At 63.0% G+C, this 15,935-nt stretch overlaps 2 protein-coding genes across 14 annotated transcripts in view; one reads left to right on the top strand and one right to left on the bottom strand.

Moving 5' to 3' along the window:
• The window catches only part of Tbcd (tubulin folding cofactor D), a 129,240-nt gene extending 128,876 nt beyond the window's left edge, over window positions 1-364 (top strand). The window contains exon 39 of the mRNA XM_047542920.1: window positions 151-364. Within this exon, the coding sequence (XP_047398876.1) occupies window positions 151-165 (15 nt within the window). The 3' untranslated portion in view covers window positions 166-364. The remainder of the gene's footprint in view (window positions 1-150) is intronic.
• A 19-nt stretch (window positions 365-383) lies between these two features.
• The window catches only part of B3gntl1 (UDP-GlcNAc:betaGal beta-1,3-N-acetylglucosaminyltransferase like 1), a 49,214-nt gene continuing 33,662 nt past the window's right edge, over window positions 384-15,935 (bottom strand). For 2 of the 13 annotated variants that reach the window (XM_047542930.1, XM_047542932.1), the window contains 5 exons: window positions 10,076-10,171; window positions 9,433-9,557; window positions 4,481-4,769; window positions 4,171-4,245; window positions 423-2,659 (listed from right to left, as the gene is read on the bottom strand). In XM_047542930.1, coding sequence (XP_047398886.1) covers window positions 2,579-2,659; window positions 4,171-4,245; window positions 4,481-4,769; window positions 9,433-9,557; window positions 10,076-10,171 — 666 coding nt within the window. In that variant the 3' untranslated portion in view covers window positions 423-2,578. Of the gene's footprint in view, window positions 2,660-4,170; window positions 4,360-4,480; window positions 4,805-9,432; window positions 9,558-10,075; window positions 10,172-15,935 lie in introns of those variants that run through there. The other 11 variants (XM_047542924.1, XM_047542925.1, XM_047542929.1 and 8 more) reach the window with 11 other exon arrangements.

Genomic DNA, 15,935 nt, shown 5'->3' with positions numbered 1-15,935 from the left:
CAGCTGGCCCGCTGCCTCACTGGTGGTGAGGCCATAGCCGCTGTCCTCCATGGCTCAGGCTCGGGTCTGGGGAAGTTTCAGTCCTTCGGAGGCCTGGGGTGGACGGGGAGATGGGGTCGGCCAGCCTGACCTGCTGTGTGTCTTCCGCAGCCTGGTGCCTGTTGAAGCCAGTCCCGGAAGCCCTGGAGCCTGCGCAGCGGGAGGAGCTGTCCACAGCGGTGCTGCCTGTCCACCGAGGGACGGCACTTGGGACCCACAGCTGTTGCCAGATGCTCTCCTCACGAGCGGCCGTGCTGCTGGCCTGGCTGCCTTGTTTTTGCCTCCGTGGAACAAACGTGCTTCCCATAAAATCATGTACCAAGCCGCTCCCTGTCTGCCGTCTCTGGGACCAGTGTGCGTGGGGGCCGGGGCCGGGGCTCCGCCCAGGGACTTGCACGCTTCCCGCTGGCACGGCGCATATGGCGGAGTGCAGGGAGCAGGAGGCTGAGGCTGCAAGGGCGGTGGGAGCAGAGGCGCTCCCACCTGGGCGAGCCCCCAGAAGCCCGGACAGCCTGCCCCTGGCCACAGGAGCTGGGCCAGGGGCACCACGCTGCCCTCGCTGGGCGGGTGTCACTGCTTGGGCCCAGACCTGCTGGGTGGGAGCTGCACATCCTGCAGCCCGCTGGGCTCTGGCACTCACTCCTTCCCCACCCAACAGGTGCCCCCCGTCCCTCCTGGACGAGGCCCCTCGAGGTCCCGGGGGGCCCTGCTGTCCTGCCAGGCAGAGCGTGCGCCCGAGGGGACAGGGAGACAGGCACGGGGACCGTCACGGGCCCTCAGGCCCATCGGCGGCACAGCAGTTCCTTCCAGTTTGACTCTGCTGCCCAAGGGAAGGCCATTGCCCCTGGCCAGCCGACTGCCGTGCCAACCCCGTGGCCCTGGCACCAAGGCCTGGTGGCCCCTCCTCAGTGCAGCACGGTTTCTGGACCCTGGACTGGGCAGAGGCTCAGAAGTGCCCGTCGTCCTCAGGGCAGCCAGTGCAGTGGGCAGCCTGCTGGCCCCAAGGGGGGGTCAGGAGCCTCTCCACGGGGCACGTGCAGGCAGGAGTCCATACGTGTGTCCAGCAAGGACATGAGCACTTGCCTGGCTCTGGGGTGGAGCCAGCCAAAGAGCGGCAGAAGCCAGTGCCCTGGGCAGAAAGGTGGGGCCCTGGTCAGCCGGAGAGCAGGCCCTGGTCAGCCGGAGCGCGGGCCCTGGGCACCAAGGGCTCCTGTTGGGGAGTCCAGCTGTGAGGTTTGATTTCGACAGGAGAGGGGCAGGACTTGCCAGCTGTGGACATTCACAGTGGAGTCCTGAGCTGAGCAACAGCGTCTGCGGTGCTGGCCCAGGGTGCACCCGCCCACAGGGCCTGCCCAGTACGTGCTCGACTCCTGGACCGGAAAGCTGTGAAATGCCCTGAGCAGGGCGCTCCTGGGGCAGAGGGTGGACGCTGGCCTCCCGAGCTGAGTCCTGCAGAGGTGTTGGGCAGAAGACCAGAGCCAGAACCAAGAGGCCAGATAGTGCAGACACACCTCGAGGAAGGGACCCCGGGGAGTGAAGGTCAGCTCACTGGGTAGGTTAGACAACCAAGTGGACGCAGCGGGGGGACCTGCCCAGCCGGAACTGAGACGCATGTCCACCCGTGACAGGGTCTCAGGAGGTGATGTGGAGTCAGATGTGCTGCATGGAGCTGCAGCAGCGCGGGGAGGCTGCGAGGCCACCTGAGTCCGAGGGCTCTGCACTGTGCCCGCGGGAGAGGCGGGTCACGCGGGAGGGTCTTCTGTTTTGTGAACTTAAAGGATCCGCAGACCCGCGTGAGGGCAAAGCAACAGGGTTTATTAGGGCGACGTGGAGAGAGCAGAGCTCCCACAGGCAGGGCCCCGGGGAGGGTTCCGGAGAGTGCTGTGGCCAGGGGTGCGCGTCTTCAGGCTCGGGGTGCTGGCCCCGGCCCAGTCCTCCACGCGCTCTCTGGTCCAGTCAGGTCACCGTGCCCCCTTCGGACTCACGGGTCAGCCTGAGCTTGACCAGGCCTGGCTCGAGTCCAGCTTCTCAGCCCTGCTGCACAGAGACGTGGCTTCCAGCCTGCCCTCTTCTACCCTTCCCCCTGCCCAGCGGCGTGCTGGAGGCCCCTGGTGCCTGCCCCTAGCTGCGGGTCCGCTAGGAGGCGGCGTGAGCGAGCACAGGGCCAGCGTGGACCCGCAGCAGGCAGAGCCCCAGGCTGGCTGCCGCACAGGGGGCACCTGTGAGGGGGCAGCAGCACACTGGCCGGAGCCCGGGCCACCCTGAGCGTGGAGGACAGAGCCAGACCAGTGGTGCTGCCCGCAGTCCAGCGTCCACCTGCGTCCTGGAGTGCCTGGCTGCAGTGGGTCCACGAGAAGAGGCTGGTCTGACGGACGCACCCACCAGGCTGCGCGAGGGCTGCTTTAGACGCAGGACGGTTTGAAGATAAGAAACCTGCCGAGCTCGACGCACAACCGTGTGGTGTGCAAAGGAGGCCGACTTGGTTCAGGAGCCTGCTGGCGCGTCCGCACAGACCCACCTGGGGCAGCTGCTACGGCCATCAGCTGAAGTGTAGGAAGTCCCGGCCCTCCTGCAGGTGTAGTGACCTTAGGTTGTCCTCAAACTCGCCCCCTGTGAGGTCCTGTGGGGGAGCAGCGGGTCCAGGTCCATCAGGCCTCCTTGGCTTCCTGTAGACCCACCCACTGGATCTGGGTTGCCTGGGCCTGCCTGACAGGTGGTCCACTGTGAACTTCTGCTCCTCTGATAATAGGGGTAGGGCTCAAGGGAACCAAGGGCCAGCGGGGAGCAGCGGCTCCAGGGTGTGCTCGTCCTGGCTGTCAGTTGGGGTGTCCCTGCCGTCTGGTCTGGCCTTGGCCCCTCTCTACAGAAGGCAGTTGCCTCCACCCACTGGGACTCAGCTGATGGGCTGTGCCCTTCCCCTCGCCCTGCTGGTCCAGCCCTGCCTTCCCGCCTGACCACCATCCCAGGAGCTTCACACAGGCCCCCTCTGCCCAGGCCTTCCCAGCAAGAGAGCAGGGGCCGCAACCCTGGGCCCCCAGCTACATCCCGTTTCAGGCGCGGCCTGGCCGGGTGGTGTGGAGGGGAGCTTGCTGAGAACCAGCTCCTGCCCTGGGCCTGGCCGGGCCCTGCGCCCTCACTGTGTGAACCGGCCCTGAGGGCCCCGGGAGAGGAGCCCTCCGCAGAGCAGCGCGGTGCCCGCCCCTCCCGCCCGGCTGCCCGCGCCCGGCGCGTCTCCCCGCCTGCCTTCACACGGTGCCACCAGCTGGGTGCCCCACGGAGCAGGAGGCAGCGCGGGGCAGCAAGGCGCAGCACCGGCGGGCAGAGGCCGCTCGCCAGGACAGACAGTCCCAGAGGGGCTGGCGATCCGCAGCCAGCCAGGGCAGCCCCAGCACCCAGCCTCATGTCCACGGCCTTCCCCAGCGGCTGGAGGCTGCCCGCCGTGTGGCTGGCGGGGGGTCCCTCTGCCCACCACCGCTGGTGACACCCAGAGAAGCCAGCCCGACCTGGAGGAACAGCGTGCGGCCGCTCACAGCAGGCCAGCAGCAGGCAGACGCGGTGAGGGACGGCGCCATTGCCCCTGGCGCCCGCGGGGCGAGCTGAGAGGCCCGCTCAGCCAACACCGAGAGGTGGCAGAAGCGGGCGGCAGCAGCGACCTCACGGGCCTCAGCCCCAGCGTGAGCACGCTCAGCGGTAGTGAGCACGCGGCTGCCCTGGGAGGACATGCTGCACAGGACGTGGCTCCTGAGCTGGGCAGAAGGGGTGCCTGCCGCATGTCGGCGTCCGGCCCACGGCCACCACCCAGCTGCTGGCGGCCTGTCCCAGCCCAGTAGGCAGCCGTGCCACTGGGGCCCAGGTGACAGGGACCACAGGGACCGCCTGGGCCAGGAGAGGGACCTGTGTCTGCCGAGCCGACCTGGGGCCCGAGGGCACAGTGGCAGCACCTGTGCCCACACCAGAGGCCCAGACGGCCGGAGCCCTGGCTTGCACATGGACGGGGGCAGCACTGCAGTTCCGTGGGCCTCGAGCTCCGGGCAGGCAGCACCCACGCAGGCCACCTGCCGCCTCCCAGCCCCAGGGAGGGACCACAGCCTCTGCCTGGCCCAGGGTTCGTGGCCGCTGCCCAGCACTCACCAGCTTCACACAGAGGACGAAGGGTGGCCGGGCTGCTCTGAAGTGCAGGACGGGAACACGCGGCTTGGGCCTCTCCTGGAAGGAGACGCGGCCACGCCATCACTCCTTGGGAAGGGCCTGCGGGCCGCGCCAGCCAGGTCTCTGCCCGTGGCCACAGCGGGTGTGGCCGGCAGATGTGCATCTCCGGCCCTAGGGCAGGACCCAGGGTGGGCCGCACTGGCCTCAGGACCCAGTGCTGTGTGGGAGGAGGGCCCGGGGCTGTCCCTCGGCCCAGGGTGGAGGGCCAGCCCTCCCGCCACACGCCACACACCTGAGCCCCCTCGTAGCAGTAGAAGCCTTTCCTGATCTTGTTCTCGTCCACGTCGCAGAAGGCCACCACCTGGGGAGGGGCACTGGGTGCTGGGCAGGGCGGGGAGTGGGGGCGGGGAAGGGAAGGGCGGGGAAGGGCTGGGGCTGGGCCCACCTTTTGGCGGCTGGCGGCCGTCAGGCTGCGGTACAGTCTGCGTCCCTGCCTGCCCGCGTTCCAGATGGTGAAGGACGTCCAGCTGGGCAGGGCCCGCTCCTCCAGGAAGCGGACGCGGTGGGTCCAGATGGTGGTTCTGGGAAGGAGGGGTGGCCAGGGGTGGCTGGGCACCTGGGGAGGAGCCCTTCCTTACCTGCCCACTCGCTGGCCGCCTCCCATGGCCAGAGGCCCCTGGGGCCACCCTGGGCTACTGCCCTGCAGGAAGGGAGCGTCCAAGCCCAGTGCCTGGAGAACACAGGTGACGGCCCCCGAGAGGGACCCCTGAGGGGCCAGGCCAGGGCAGAGGTGCCCAGGGTCCCTGACCACACGCAGCACACATCTGCCTGCCGGACACACCGGGAGTGGGCGTCCCAGCAGCGCAGGCGATGCAGGCCCCGGCCAGCCTGCACTGCCCAGACCTGGGCCACTGCTGACCTGACCCCGCAGGAGGCCCAGCCCTGGGCAGTCTGCTCTGCAGGAACAGGCAGCCTTTCCAGACTCCGGGAGGGGCTGCGGGTCACACCACGTCACTGCAGCACAGGCAGGAGTCCAGAGGCGGGAGTGGACGGGATCCAGGACGGGGCTCTGGGTCTCCAGGCTCAGAACTGCGCTGAGAAGCAGTTCCTGGCCCCCGAGTGACCGGCTCCAGTCGCAGGGCTGAGGTGGCAGCTGGCGCCTGTTTGTACTGGTCAGTGACCAGCACTGCACAGCGCGGTCCTAGTGAGGGCACAGGCCCCCAGGTCCACTGGTGGCGCTACTGCAGAGGACCCCTGTGAGGGCGGCGCCTCGGCAGACAGGGAACGCCCTCACAGTAAGCCTGTGGGGAGAAGCTGCGGGGCGCCTGCCCACCAGCTGTGAGGCCACGTGTCTGGTCCAGGCATCTCCAGATGGACAGGCCATCTTGACCAAAGGGCTCTGCTTCCCCGTCCCCACCAACTGGGCTTCAGCTCCTCTCCCTCTCTCTGCTGGCCTGTGGTCCTCCTGGGGACCACCCTGGCCCCAGACCACATCCACGCTGACGGCTCGGCGCCTCAAACAGGTCCTGGGGCTGCTTCCTCCTCTCCTCTGAGCACCTGTGGGCCTCTGCAGTCTGCTGTCTTGCTGGGCTCCCAGTGCGGCCTCCTCAGACCCAGCAGCCGCCTCCGCCTTCCCTTCTGTGAGTCAAGGGGCTGCGGAGGAGCACCCTTCACCCAACCCTGGCTACGTGGAGACCATTCTGTGAGTCAAGGGGCTGCGGAGGAGCACCCTTCACCCAACCCTGGCTACGTGGAGACCATTCTGTGAGTCAAGGGGCTGCGGAGGAGCACCCTTCACCCAACAATGGCTACGTGGAGACCATTCTGTGAGTCAAGGGGCTGCGGAGGAGCACCCTTCACCCAACAATGGCTACGTGGAGACCATTCTGTGAGTCAAGGGGCTGCGGAGGAGCACCCTTCACCCAACCCTGGCTACCAGGAGACCATTCTGTGAGTCAAGGGGCTGCAGAGGTGCACCCTTCACCCAACAATGGCTACGTGGAGACCATTCTGTGAGTCAAGGGGCTGCGGAGGAGCACCCTTCACCCAACCCTGGCTACCAGGAGACCATTCTGTGAGTCAAGGGGCTGCGGAGGTGCACCCTTCACCCAACCCTGGCTACCAGGAGACCATTCTGTGAGTCAAGGGGCTGCAGAGGTGCACCCTTCACCCAACCCTGGCTACGTGGAGACCATTCTGTGAGTCAAGGGGCTGCGGAGGCGCACCCTTCACCCAACAATGGCTACGTGGAGACCATTCTGTGAGTCAAGGGGCTGCGGAGATGCACCCTTCACCCAACCCTGGCTACCAGGAGACCATTCTGTGAGTCAAGGACGGGGTCCAGGAGGCTCTGTGGAGCACCACCTCAGCAAGCCAGGTAATAATTAAATCCGGTGCCTCAGAAGCTGCTGCTCACACTCTAAGACTTTAATCCCACACAGAAACTCGCATTAGATCACTTATTTTGTGTTGTGGGTGGCAAAGTCTTACGTGGCAAAACAAAAGGGCTTTGTACACAAAGCCTCCTCGCCAGGGGCCAGGATGAGGCCCCGGCAGCCCTGCCTGAGGCCTGGCCCCCACTGACCAGGGCTGGCGTGCAGGCCGCCACCCAGGTGTGGAACCTCGTAGGCCCACCACCTCAAGCCAGCACCGCCATCCATGGCCGTGGGTCAGGCTGGAGAGAGGCCAGGACGTCACCCGGGAGTGCTCAGACCCTCCCTGGCCACCCCCACGTTCTCCACCCCGGCCGGCTCCTGTGCGTATAGGGAGGGCTTGTTCCTGGAGCAAAAGCTCCAGGTGTTTAACAGGGCCGAAGCCAGGTGTGCAGCACGTGAGCAGCACCTGTCTTGAGCTCCCCAGCCATGGGGATGCGCCGCAGCCCTGCCCTGGGCAAGCGCTGGAGGGTGGGCCCAGGTCTCCTGGTGTCCGGCTCCCGCCAGCCAGCCCTGCCAGCAGTCTGCCTAAGCAGCCATCAGCAAAACCTGTCCTCCTTCAGAAGAGAGGCATCTGGACTGTCCCCAAGTGCTCTTGGCTTTTTTGGGTCTTTTTTTGCAATGCTGGGAGAGAACCCAGGGCTGCGGGGACAAGTGCTCCACCCCAAACGGCAGCCGAGTTCAAATGTTAGCAGCAGCGTGCTGGGAAGTGACCAGCATCTCCACGGGGCCTGCTCGGGAGGTCGGCACCACCATGGTCAGTTAAACAGCGGCCCTCAGTTCTCCAGGGAGATGCGCCTCCTCGCTGCTGAGCATCCTGGCCAGTGCTTGGGGTGGCAGATGCCAACTGCAACCTGTCCACAGCCCGCCCAGTAGAGCACGTGGTCTTGAGTCTGAGGCTGAGACCACTCAGACCTTGCCTGCGGCCGCCATGTCTGTATACTTGGCGCGCACCGGGGGTATCTCCTCAGGCCTGTGGTGTGCCTGTTGTTTCCTAGTGGTGTCTCGTTTTCCATCTCGAAGACTCACTGTGCTGCCAAGGCTGGTCTTGAACTCCTGGGCTCAAGTGACTGTCCCACCTCAGGCTCCCAAGAAGCTGGGACTGCAGCTGCACAGGCTGTCACACCTTGGGGGAGGTGCTGGGGTCTCTGCCACCAGGCACATGCCCTGCACCAAATAGTACACCAGCTTCTGGTGCTGTATGAGCAAGAGTGATTTTGATTTTGACAGCGTCCAGCTTGCCCATTCTTAGGTGGTCAGTCGCCCTACTATCCTGTGGCCAGGGTCTGTAGCTCCTCTACCATTCTTGGCTAGGTGCCTGTGTTCCAGAGAGGGAGGTTGCCGCTCCCTGTGAGCAGATGCCCCTGCCTGGGGCCCGGGCCTCACCTCTGCTTGCCCTGCACCTTGCTGATGGCTGCAGCTTCACCATGAGCCCCTGGTTGTTCTTCTCGAGACTTTATCAGCCACTCTGTGCATTTCTATGTGAAGCTCGGGACCACCTGATTCCCAGGAGAGGCGGCTGCATGTCTGTCAGCCCTGTCCCTCCCAACCCTCCCCAGGTGCCCGCGCTGGCTGCTCCGTTCTCGGTGCAGAGGTGGCACGGGCTTGGTGCGCCATCTTTGAGCCCCGTGCACTGCACAGCCTCACTGCCCACCAGTCTGTGGACAAGGGCTGGCCTGCATCCCGCAAGCTGCTGTGTGGTGGTCCCTGCCATCCCTGAGGGCGCTGGTCCAACCCCACGTGCTAACCTGTCCTCTGTTTTTTGACCACACCGGCCGGCAGGCTGAGGTGGTAGCCAGGCCAGAAAGCCTTGGCCACTCGTGGGCTCGGCAGGCGACCCCAGACCTGCATGAGCAGTTCTGTTGGTTTATTTCAAGTGGTGACCCTGGGTCTTGCTGCTGTGCTCTGGGATCCTCTCTGCTTGCTGGCTGCTGTTCCTCGCTGACTCCCTCATTTAGGTGGAGACCTGCCGCTTGCTCTCCTCTGTGGTCAAACCAGCCTTGGAAGCCAAGGTGACGCTGTGCACGCCACCAGCTTCGTCCATGACGGCCTCATTGTTTTTAGCTTTTTCTAATTTTCTTTGATTTTTTTCCCTTGGCTGCTTAATTTCCAGATGTTCTGGGTTCTCAGGAGGTCACAGCGATTTCTGACTGGATTCTGGGTGGTCACTGAGACCCGTCTGTCCTGTCACAGCCTCGTGTTGAAACACTCCCCAGGTAGCCTTAGGACGGGGGGCCTCTGGTGGCACCAGAAGCCCGTGTCCTCATGAAAGGTCCCCAGGGACTGCGGGGAGCCCTCTCCAGACATGGAGCGATCCCACCTGGCCTTGGAGTCCACCTGCAGAGTTGCCAGACCAGTGCCGTGGCCGTAAGCCCCTCAGCCCACGGTGTCCTGCTTCCACGGCGTGCAGGGCAGAGAGTGGTCATGGGACACCCACCACCTCAGCCCTTCGGGACCTAAGCCTGTGGCTCTGACCGCTAGCAGCCCCTCCTCAGGGGGGCCCACTCAAGCCTAGTGGCCAGCAGGCCTTCAAAGGACCACACATGCACCCCACCTCTGTAGAGCAGAGGGACACCAGGCTTCCTCTGGGTGCCTCCCGCCCCTGGGACGGCTCCAGTAGCCCCTGAAGGAGATTGCCCAGCGGCCCTGCCCTCTGTGCCCCCACCACTTCCTGTGGGGACCCCCCATCAGGCGAGTCTCGGAAGAGCCCTGAGGCCAGCCGCCTGTGTCCACCCCACCACGCCAGCCCAGCGGTGCCCATGCACATCCTGGGTCTCGCCAGGTGTTTCTGGAGCCCAGGTGACCTACTTACTCCAGGACAGAGTGCGTGGCCGCCCGGGGGTGGTAGCGGTATAGGAGCAGGGTCTGGTCCACCCGGAGGAGCCCGCCGCCCTTCCTGAGGTGCTGGTAGAAGAACAGCAGGTCTTCTGGCACGCCCTGCGGGGAGGCCGCGGCAGTCCAGCCCGGGAAGGGAGGCCAGGAGCTCCAGGTGGGAGGCGGACTCCCTACCCGCTGGGGCAGGGGGCTGGGGTGGTGCAGCCCCGAGGCCCGGGCTGCTGCCGCGTGGGACGGGGGGCAGGGCTGCACAGGCCCTGGACACCAGCCCCTGGACACCAGCCCCGCACGGCAGCGAGCCCAGAGCCTGGAGTGCAGGTGCCGGGGTTCCCTGAGCCCAGCCACGCTCTCAGCAGCTGGCGGGGACGGGGCTTCAGATCAGAGCCCACCCCATGCAGGGTGGGCCCGAGTGGCCCCAAGAAGGCAGGTGGGGCTGGCCCAGGGGCAGCGCCCGGGCAGCGGGGCTCCTCTCCCGAGTCAGCTGGCCCCCTCACGCCTGCTCTTCCACGTGCAGCTCTCAGCCAGGAGCCGGGAGCCTTGAGGGAGCGGGGTGGACGCTGCTCGCAGGAGCCCTGTGAGGGCCGCTGACCCTGGCCCCAGGCCACGCCTTCTGCACTCACCTGCCCGCCCTCGTCAAATGGGCCCACGTGGGAAAACCAGGCTCGCGAGCAGAACCAGGTGGGCATGATCACCGTGGGGCCATGGGCGGTAAACACCTAGGACGTAAGGGCCACAGCGTTGGCAGGAGGCAGCAGCAGGTCACAGGGGAGCAACAGGATGCTCATCCCTCCCCGGGACGGCGGCATGCGTGGGCAGAGTGCAGGGTTCCTGAGAGGAAGGGAGCCCCTGCTCACAGCCCCCTGCCCTCTGCAGAGGCTCCGGAACTGGCCCCGTTCAGACTCAGGAAGGGGGCAGGACGCGGCAGGCCAGCCCCGAGGGCAAGAGCACCGGAAGGAGGCCGCAGGCCGACTCTCCCCAGGCTCCCAGGTTGCAGGCGCCAGCTTCCCTGGCTCTCGCAGCGGCGGTGCCGGGCGTGCCAGGCTGCCTCACTGGGCAGCGATGGCAGGAGGCCCAGGCAGCCTCCTCCCCACGGAGCGCCCAGGAGAAGGGCCCCGGGAGCAGCAGCCTCCACACGGGCACACAGGCACAGCACACGCCGCACATCCTCCCACACGCGACGCACTCAGACGCGGCATATGTGACGAACACAAGGACGTTGTTGAAACAAACTTCTGTGCACCAAAAGGCCAAGGGGTCCCACGGGGCAGGAGGAAAGGCCTGTGCTCAAGGGCGGGGCCTACAGCCATTCCCAGGCCATTCCCAGCAGCCGTCCACGGAAGCGCCCGACCCAGAAGCAGCTGGAACGCCAGGACAGCAGCCCTGCCCGCAGGACTCTCCCAGGACCCACGTGGACAAGGGCCAAGCACAGCACCTGCAGCAGGTGTGCAGGGGCCTTACTGAGTGACGTGCAGCCACCAGGTGTGCCAGCCGGAAATGCTCAGCAGAGCCTCCTCCCTACAGGGGCACCAGGCCCAGCTTGCCGAGTCCGCCCCATGGGCACTCAGCGGCAGGCCCCAGCTCTGTGTGCCCACACTGGGCCTTTGCACGGCAGCCTGGGGGCCTGTGTTGTGACGAGGGAGCACACTGCTCGGCCTCACGGCCTCTGACGCCTGCACTTCCCAGCGGTAGAAAACGCCAGTCCCCACAAGCACGCTCCACATTGTCCCCTGGCATCACAAAGACTGATTTCACACTGACACTTGAAACCTCTCCAAAGCAAAAGTCAGGCTTCCTGTTTCAACTTCCATTTGCTGAAAAGTCCTGTGGCTCTGGGGCACATGTGCTCTGCAGCTGGGCACCTGCTGTCTAGGCTACTGGCTTGGTGGGGGACCGCCTGTCTACGGGTGGCCGTGGCCATGGGAAGTGAGGCAGGTCCTGACTGGGTCACACAGCGAAGTGTGCAGGGCCTGGGGGACTCGAGGTGTAGACAGCGATCACAGGTTGGAGCAGCGGTACCTGCGTGTCAGATTGAAGTGTGATTCATCTGCTGCGTTCACCTTCTAGATTTTGCTTCTAAATCTTATTTAACATTTTTTTGATGAGGGATGCTGGAGACTGAACTCAGGGGTGCTTGACCACTGAGCCACATCCCCAGCCATTATTTTTTGAAACAGGGACTCACCAAGTTGTCCAGGCTGGGCTCAGACTTGCTATTCTCCTGCCTCAGCTCCTGAGTAGCTGGGATGACAGACATGTGCCACCATGTCTGGCTCCGTTAAAAATCAAAGGTCATATTTTGATTTGAACACTTTCTATAGGTAGAAACACCTATCTCTGCAAAACTTGATCTGTTCAGGGATGTGGCCATGAACGAGAGGAAAGACAGGTGGCCTCCGCATAGAGGGTGCAGAGAACAGGCGCAGGGCTCCCCGTGACCAAGCGCTGGGCCTGCAGCACGCACGAAGCCTCTGGGCTGGGTGTACTGGGGCAACGGCTGGCTCCTGCCTTCCAAGGAGAGGCAGGCCTCAGAGGTGGCAGGGAGGGAGCCCGAGCCGCTGCTCAGCCTGCGGACAATAGGGCTGGGCCTGGGGGAGGGCGGGAGGGACCGTGGAGAGTTCCAGAACCATCACAGGGCACAGTGGCCTTGTGCCCTGGAGAGGCCTCAGGAACAGGTGGCTCCCATGGCATCACGGGGATGGCACTGGGAGAAGGCAGCTGCACTCGGCATGGAACCCACTGGAGGCAGAGACCGCTGCCTCTGTGAGCTGCCAGCAGGACCACCCTCGTGGGAAGCTGCATCTAACGTGCCACCACGTGCATTGCGATGCAGCCGCCAGATCAGAAGACACGTCGTCAGCGCCCACAGCGCACTCACCATAGCAGACCAGTGGACAGGCCCAGCATGCCTCATGGCAGCCAGGGTCAGTCAGAGGTAACCGGGTCCACTCGATGCATTGAACACAGCCCTTGCTGCTCTGCCGCTACAACTGGCCTTTACGATGGACGAGTTTCTCTTCCTCTCTGCCCGCTCCTCCCCAGCCTCTCCCCCTCCCTAATCTCAGGGAACACAGGATCACCCTTCCTCCCATCCTAGGCAGAGTCCCCTGTCCCTGAGCACACACCCACCATAGGAAGGAAGCCACCCGGGCGTTGGGGATGGTACCAGAGATCTCAGAAATGACTGTCTCCCACATAACAAGTGAATTACAATCCAACGGGGAACACGTGGTCGGTAGCCTTTGAGTCACTGTTTAAGAGCCCCCGTGCCTGCCGCTGGGCAGAATCACAGCCCCTGGGACAGGAGTCCCCTGTGCGTCTCCTTTGCTAGCAGAGCAATAAACCTGCTTTTCCTTTTTCTCAGAACCTTGTCCTCCTTATTGGATTGGCATCGGGGACGAGCACTGAGCTTTCGGCAACAAGAGCACACTTTCTATGCAAATGCGATTCAGACATAAATCAGAGCCAGGAAGAAATCTGGAAACCCTAAGTGTTTAGAAATCAAGACAATGTACATCCATTCCCCAGGGCAAGAAGAAAGAAAAGTCACTAGGCATCGTCGTGGACTGAGTGGGGGGCGAGCAAGCAGCCACAGTGTGGGCACTCTGCAGCTTGAGGAGGCAAGCAGGTGGAAGAGAGGGCCACAGGTCAGTGGCCTGGGCCTCCTGAGGAGGGCATGCCCAGCACAGGCAGGCCGGGGTCAGCGAAGCGGGTCAGATCCCAGCCCATGTGGTCAGACACCACCAGGGCACGTGGCCAATGAGTCCAGGCCAGTGAAGTTCAGTCACCTAGATAAGACAGAAGATTCCCTGAAAGACAGATTTACTGAGTCTTGGAAAAAACAAATCTGAGAGCCTGCAGCTGTGAAGAGGAGTCAGCATTCGAGGCTCTCGTCAGTGACCCTGCCAGTTGATGAAGCGGGAGCGGGTGTCTCAAGGCCTCGCCTGAGGTCAGCAGCTGCTGGTAGCCGACACCGGACACAAGCATCACGTCGACCAGGCCCAGCGGCCTTTCAAAACAGAGGTGCAGAAACCGCTCCCCATCATCAGCAGGTGACTCCAGCATGCCAGGCGTCCTGACCGAGGGGCACCCATCCCAGGCCCGGAGGCGTGCAGCGCTTGGAGACCGCTGCTGGGAGGAGGAGAGCCAGGTGGCCGTGGGCCGCAGAAGCCCCACTGAGGCACAGCCTCCCGGCAGGCGGGGAGCAACATGCTGCTGCTCTCACGTTTCCTCACCGTACTGCCACCCTGGATGCAGATTCTGTGCCCTCAACACTGCCGCGGCTCCTCTGGGACATGGAGCCACGGGGGCCTCGCGTGGCCTTGATCTCCCTGCTCCCTGGGACCCTGGGGCGTAGGGCCAGCCTCGGCCTGCCCAGCTCAGCCAGGCGCCCGTTCCGGAAGGGCGTTCCGAGCCGTGTTTCCAACCGACCAGCTCCTCCTGTGGGCGCCCTTCTGTCTGGGGGCGCACACGCATGCACGCTTGGGTGCAGGTGGTGCGTGGCTCCCGCCTCCCCTGCAGCACGCGTGGACAGCTAACCCGTGGCCCCGCCAGCTGCTTCATTTCTAGCATCCATTAAAATTCCGCCTCGCCTGCTGACCTGCTTCTTGTGCCGTGAGGACCAGAAACAGCAGAACCGCAGCCCTCGCCAGGACACGGGGGATGTGGGCACACGACACTCCCGCTGTCCCTGTGAGCACACCCGCCCCAAGGTCACCTGTCATCCTGAAGACTCGGGAGCCATCAGCGACTCACCCAAGGCCCGGGGCTGTGGGAAGACACCTGAGACCTTCGGAAAAGGTCTTCCTGACACTTCTTCTGAGACCCGCCCTCGTGGGCTCCTCCATGGTGCAGACCACTCCCTGCCAGCCTCCTGCTGACCTGGGCTGTTCTCCACCCAGGCTCCTCCTGATCTCCGGCATGTCCCACCTTCCCCATAGGTGAGTTTGACGTTCCAGGCATGGCCAGAGGCGTGGCCCAGGGAGGTGACGCGAGGTGCAGGTGGCAGTCCCGACCCTCACATGGGTGCTCTCCCGAGGTGTCTGGCCTCATGCTGCAGCTGCATCTGAGCACAGGCCTGGGGTCCCCCATCAGTTCCCTGCACGACCAGCTGCAGGCGCTATCCTGGTGCAGCAGGGCGCAGGGGGGCTCCTGAGAAAAGGACTCAGACCTGCCCAGCGTTTGCAAAGGTGATCTTGACAACAGGTGTAGACAGGGCAGAGCTCTTCCTGGAAGGACATGCTGGTCACACAGGAAGAGGGTGCTCGGACACTCAGGGTTGATGGCACTTGGGCAATACATGGCAGACGTGGGGGCACAAGAGGAGGTGGGGTCAGGGAGGTGGCCTACTGGGCTGGGCTGGCCTGGAGGCAGTAAGGGCACCTGCCAGAAGCATTGCTGGGTGAACTGTGGCAGCAGAGTGGACTCTGCTCCTGTAGCTGTTGGCAGCGCTCTGAGTCTTCAGATGGTCAGAGAAGTCATGCTAGCCCTGGGCAGATCTTGAGATTACCTGGGACCACTAAGGCATGGAGGCGATGGTTGCCTGGAGCTCCCAGGTCCATCCCTGCAATGACCATCTTGCTCAGGTGGACATCATCCCCTCCTATCAGGCTGTGGCTCTCTCTGATCTTTCCTCATCAGAAACAATCAACCCACTTCTTTTTCTTTCTTTTTTTTTTGTACCAGGGATTGAGCTCAGGGGCACGTAACCACTGACCACATCCGCAGCCCTTTTTTGTATTTTATTTAGAGACAGGGTCTTGCTGAATTGCTTAGAGCCTCACTAAGTTGCTAGGCTGGGTCTGATCTCAAGATCCTCCTGCCTCAACCTCCTGAGTTGCTGGGATTACAGGTGTGCACCACTGCGCCCAGCTTCGACCCACTTCTTAAAAAGTTTGGTGGTACCTTTTGACCCAGCTATCCCACTCCTTGGTTTATACCCAAAGGACTTAAAATTAGCATACTACAGAAATGCAGCCACATCAATGTTTATAGCAGCTCAATTCACAATAGCTAGAATGTGGAACCAACTTAAATGCCTTTCAACAGATGAATGGATAAAGAAACTGTGGTATATATACACAATGGAATATTATTCAGCTATAAAGAATACTATTATGGCATTTGCAAGTAAATGGATGGAATTGGAGAATATCATGCTAAGTGAAATAAGCCAATCCCCAAAAACCAAAGGTCGAATGTTTTCCCTGATAAGTGGAGAATGATATATAATGGAGGTTGGTGGGGTGGGGAGTGAGAGAAGAATGGAGGTCTTTAGATTATGTAGAAGGAAATGAGAGGGAGGGAGGTATGAAAAACGGTGGAATGAGACAGACATCATTACCCTAGTACATGTACGATTACACAAATGGCATGAATCTCCATCGTGTACAACCATGGAAACGAAAAGATGTACCCATTTGTATATGATGAATCAAAATACAGTCTAAAAAAATCAAAAAGTAAATAAATAATTTTTAAAAA

This window comes from Sciurus carolinensis, chromosome 3, assembly GCF_902686445.1.
Source record: "Sciurus carolinensis chromosome 3, mSciCar1.2, whole genome shotgun sequence".
Taxonomy (NCBI): Eukaryota; Metazoa; Chordata; class Mammalia; order Rodentia; family Sciuridae; genus Sciurus; species Sciurus carolinensis.
This window is presented reverse-complemented; position numbering and strand designations above follow the sequence as displayed.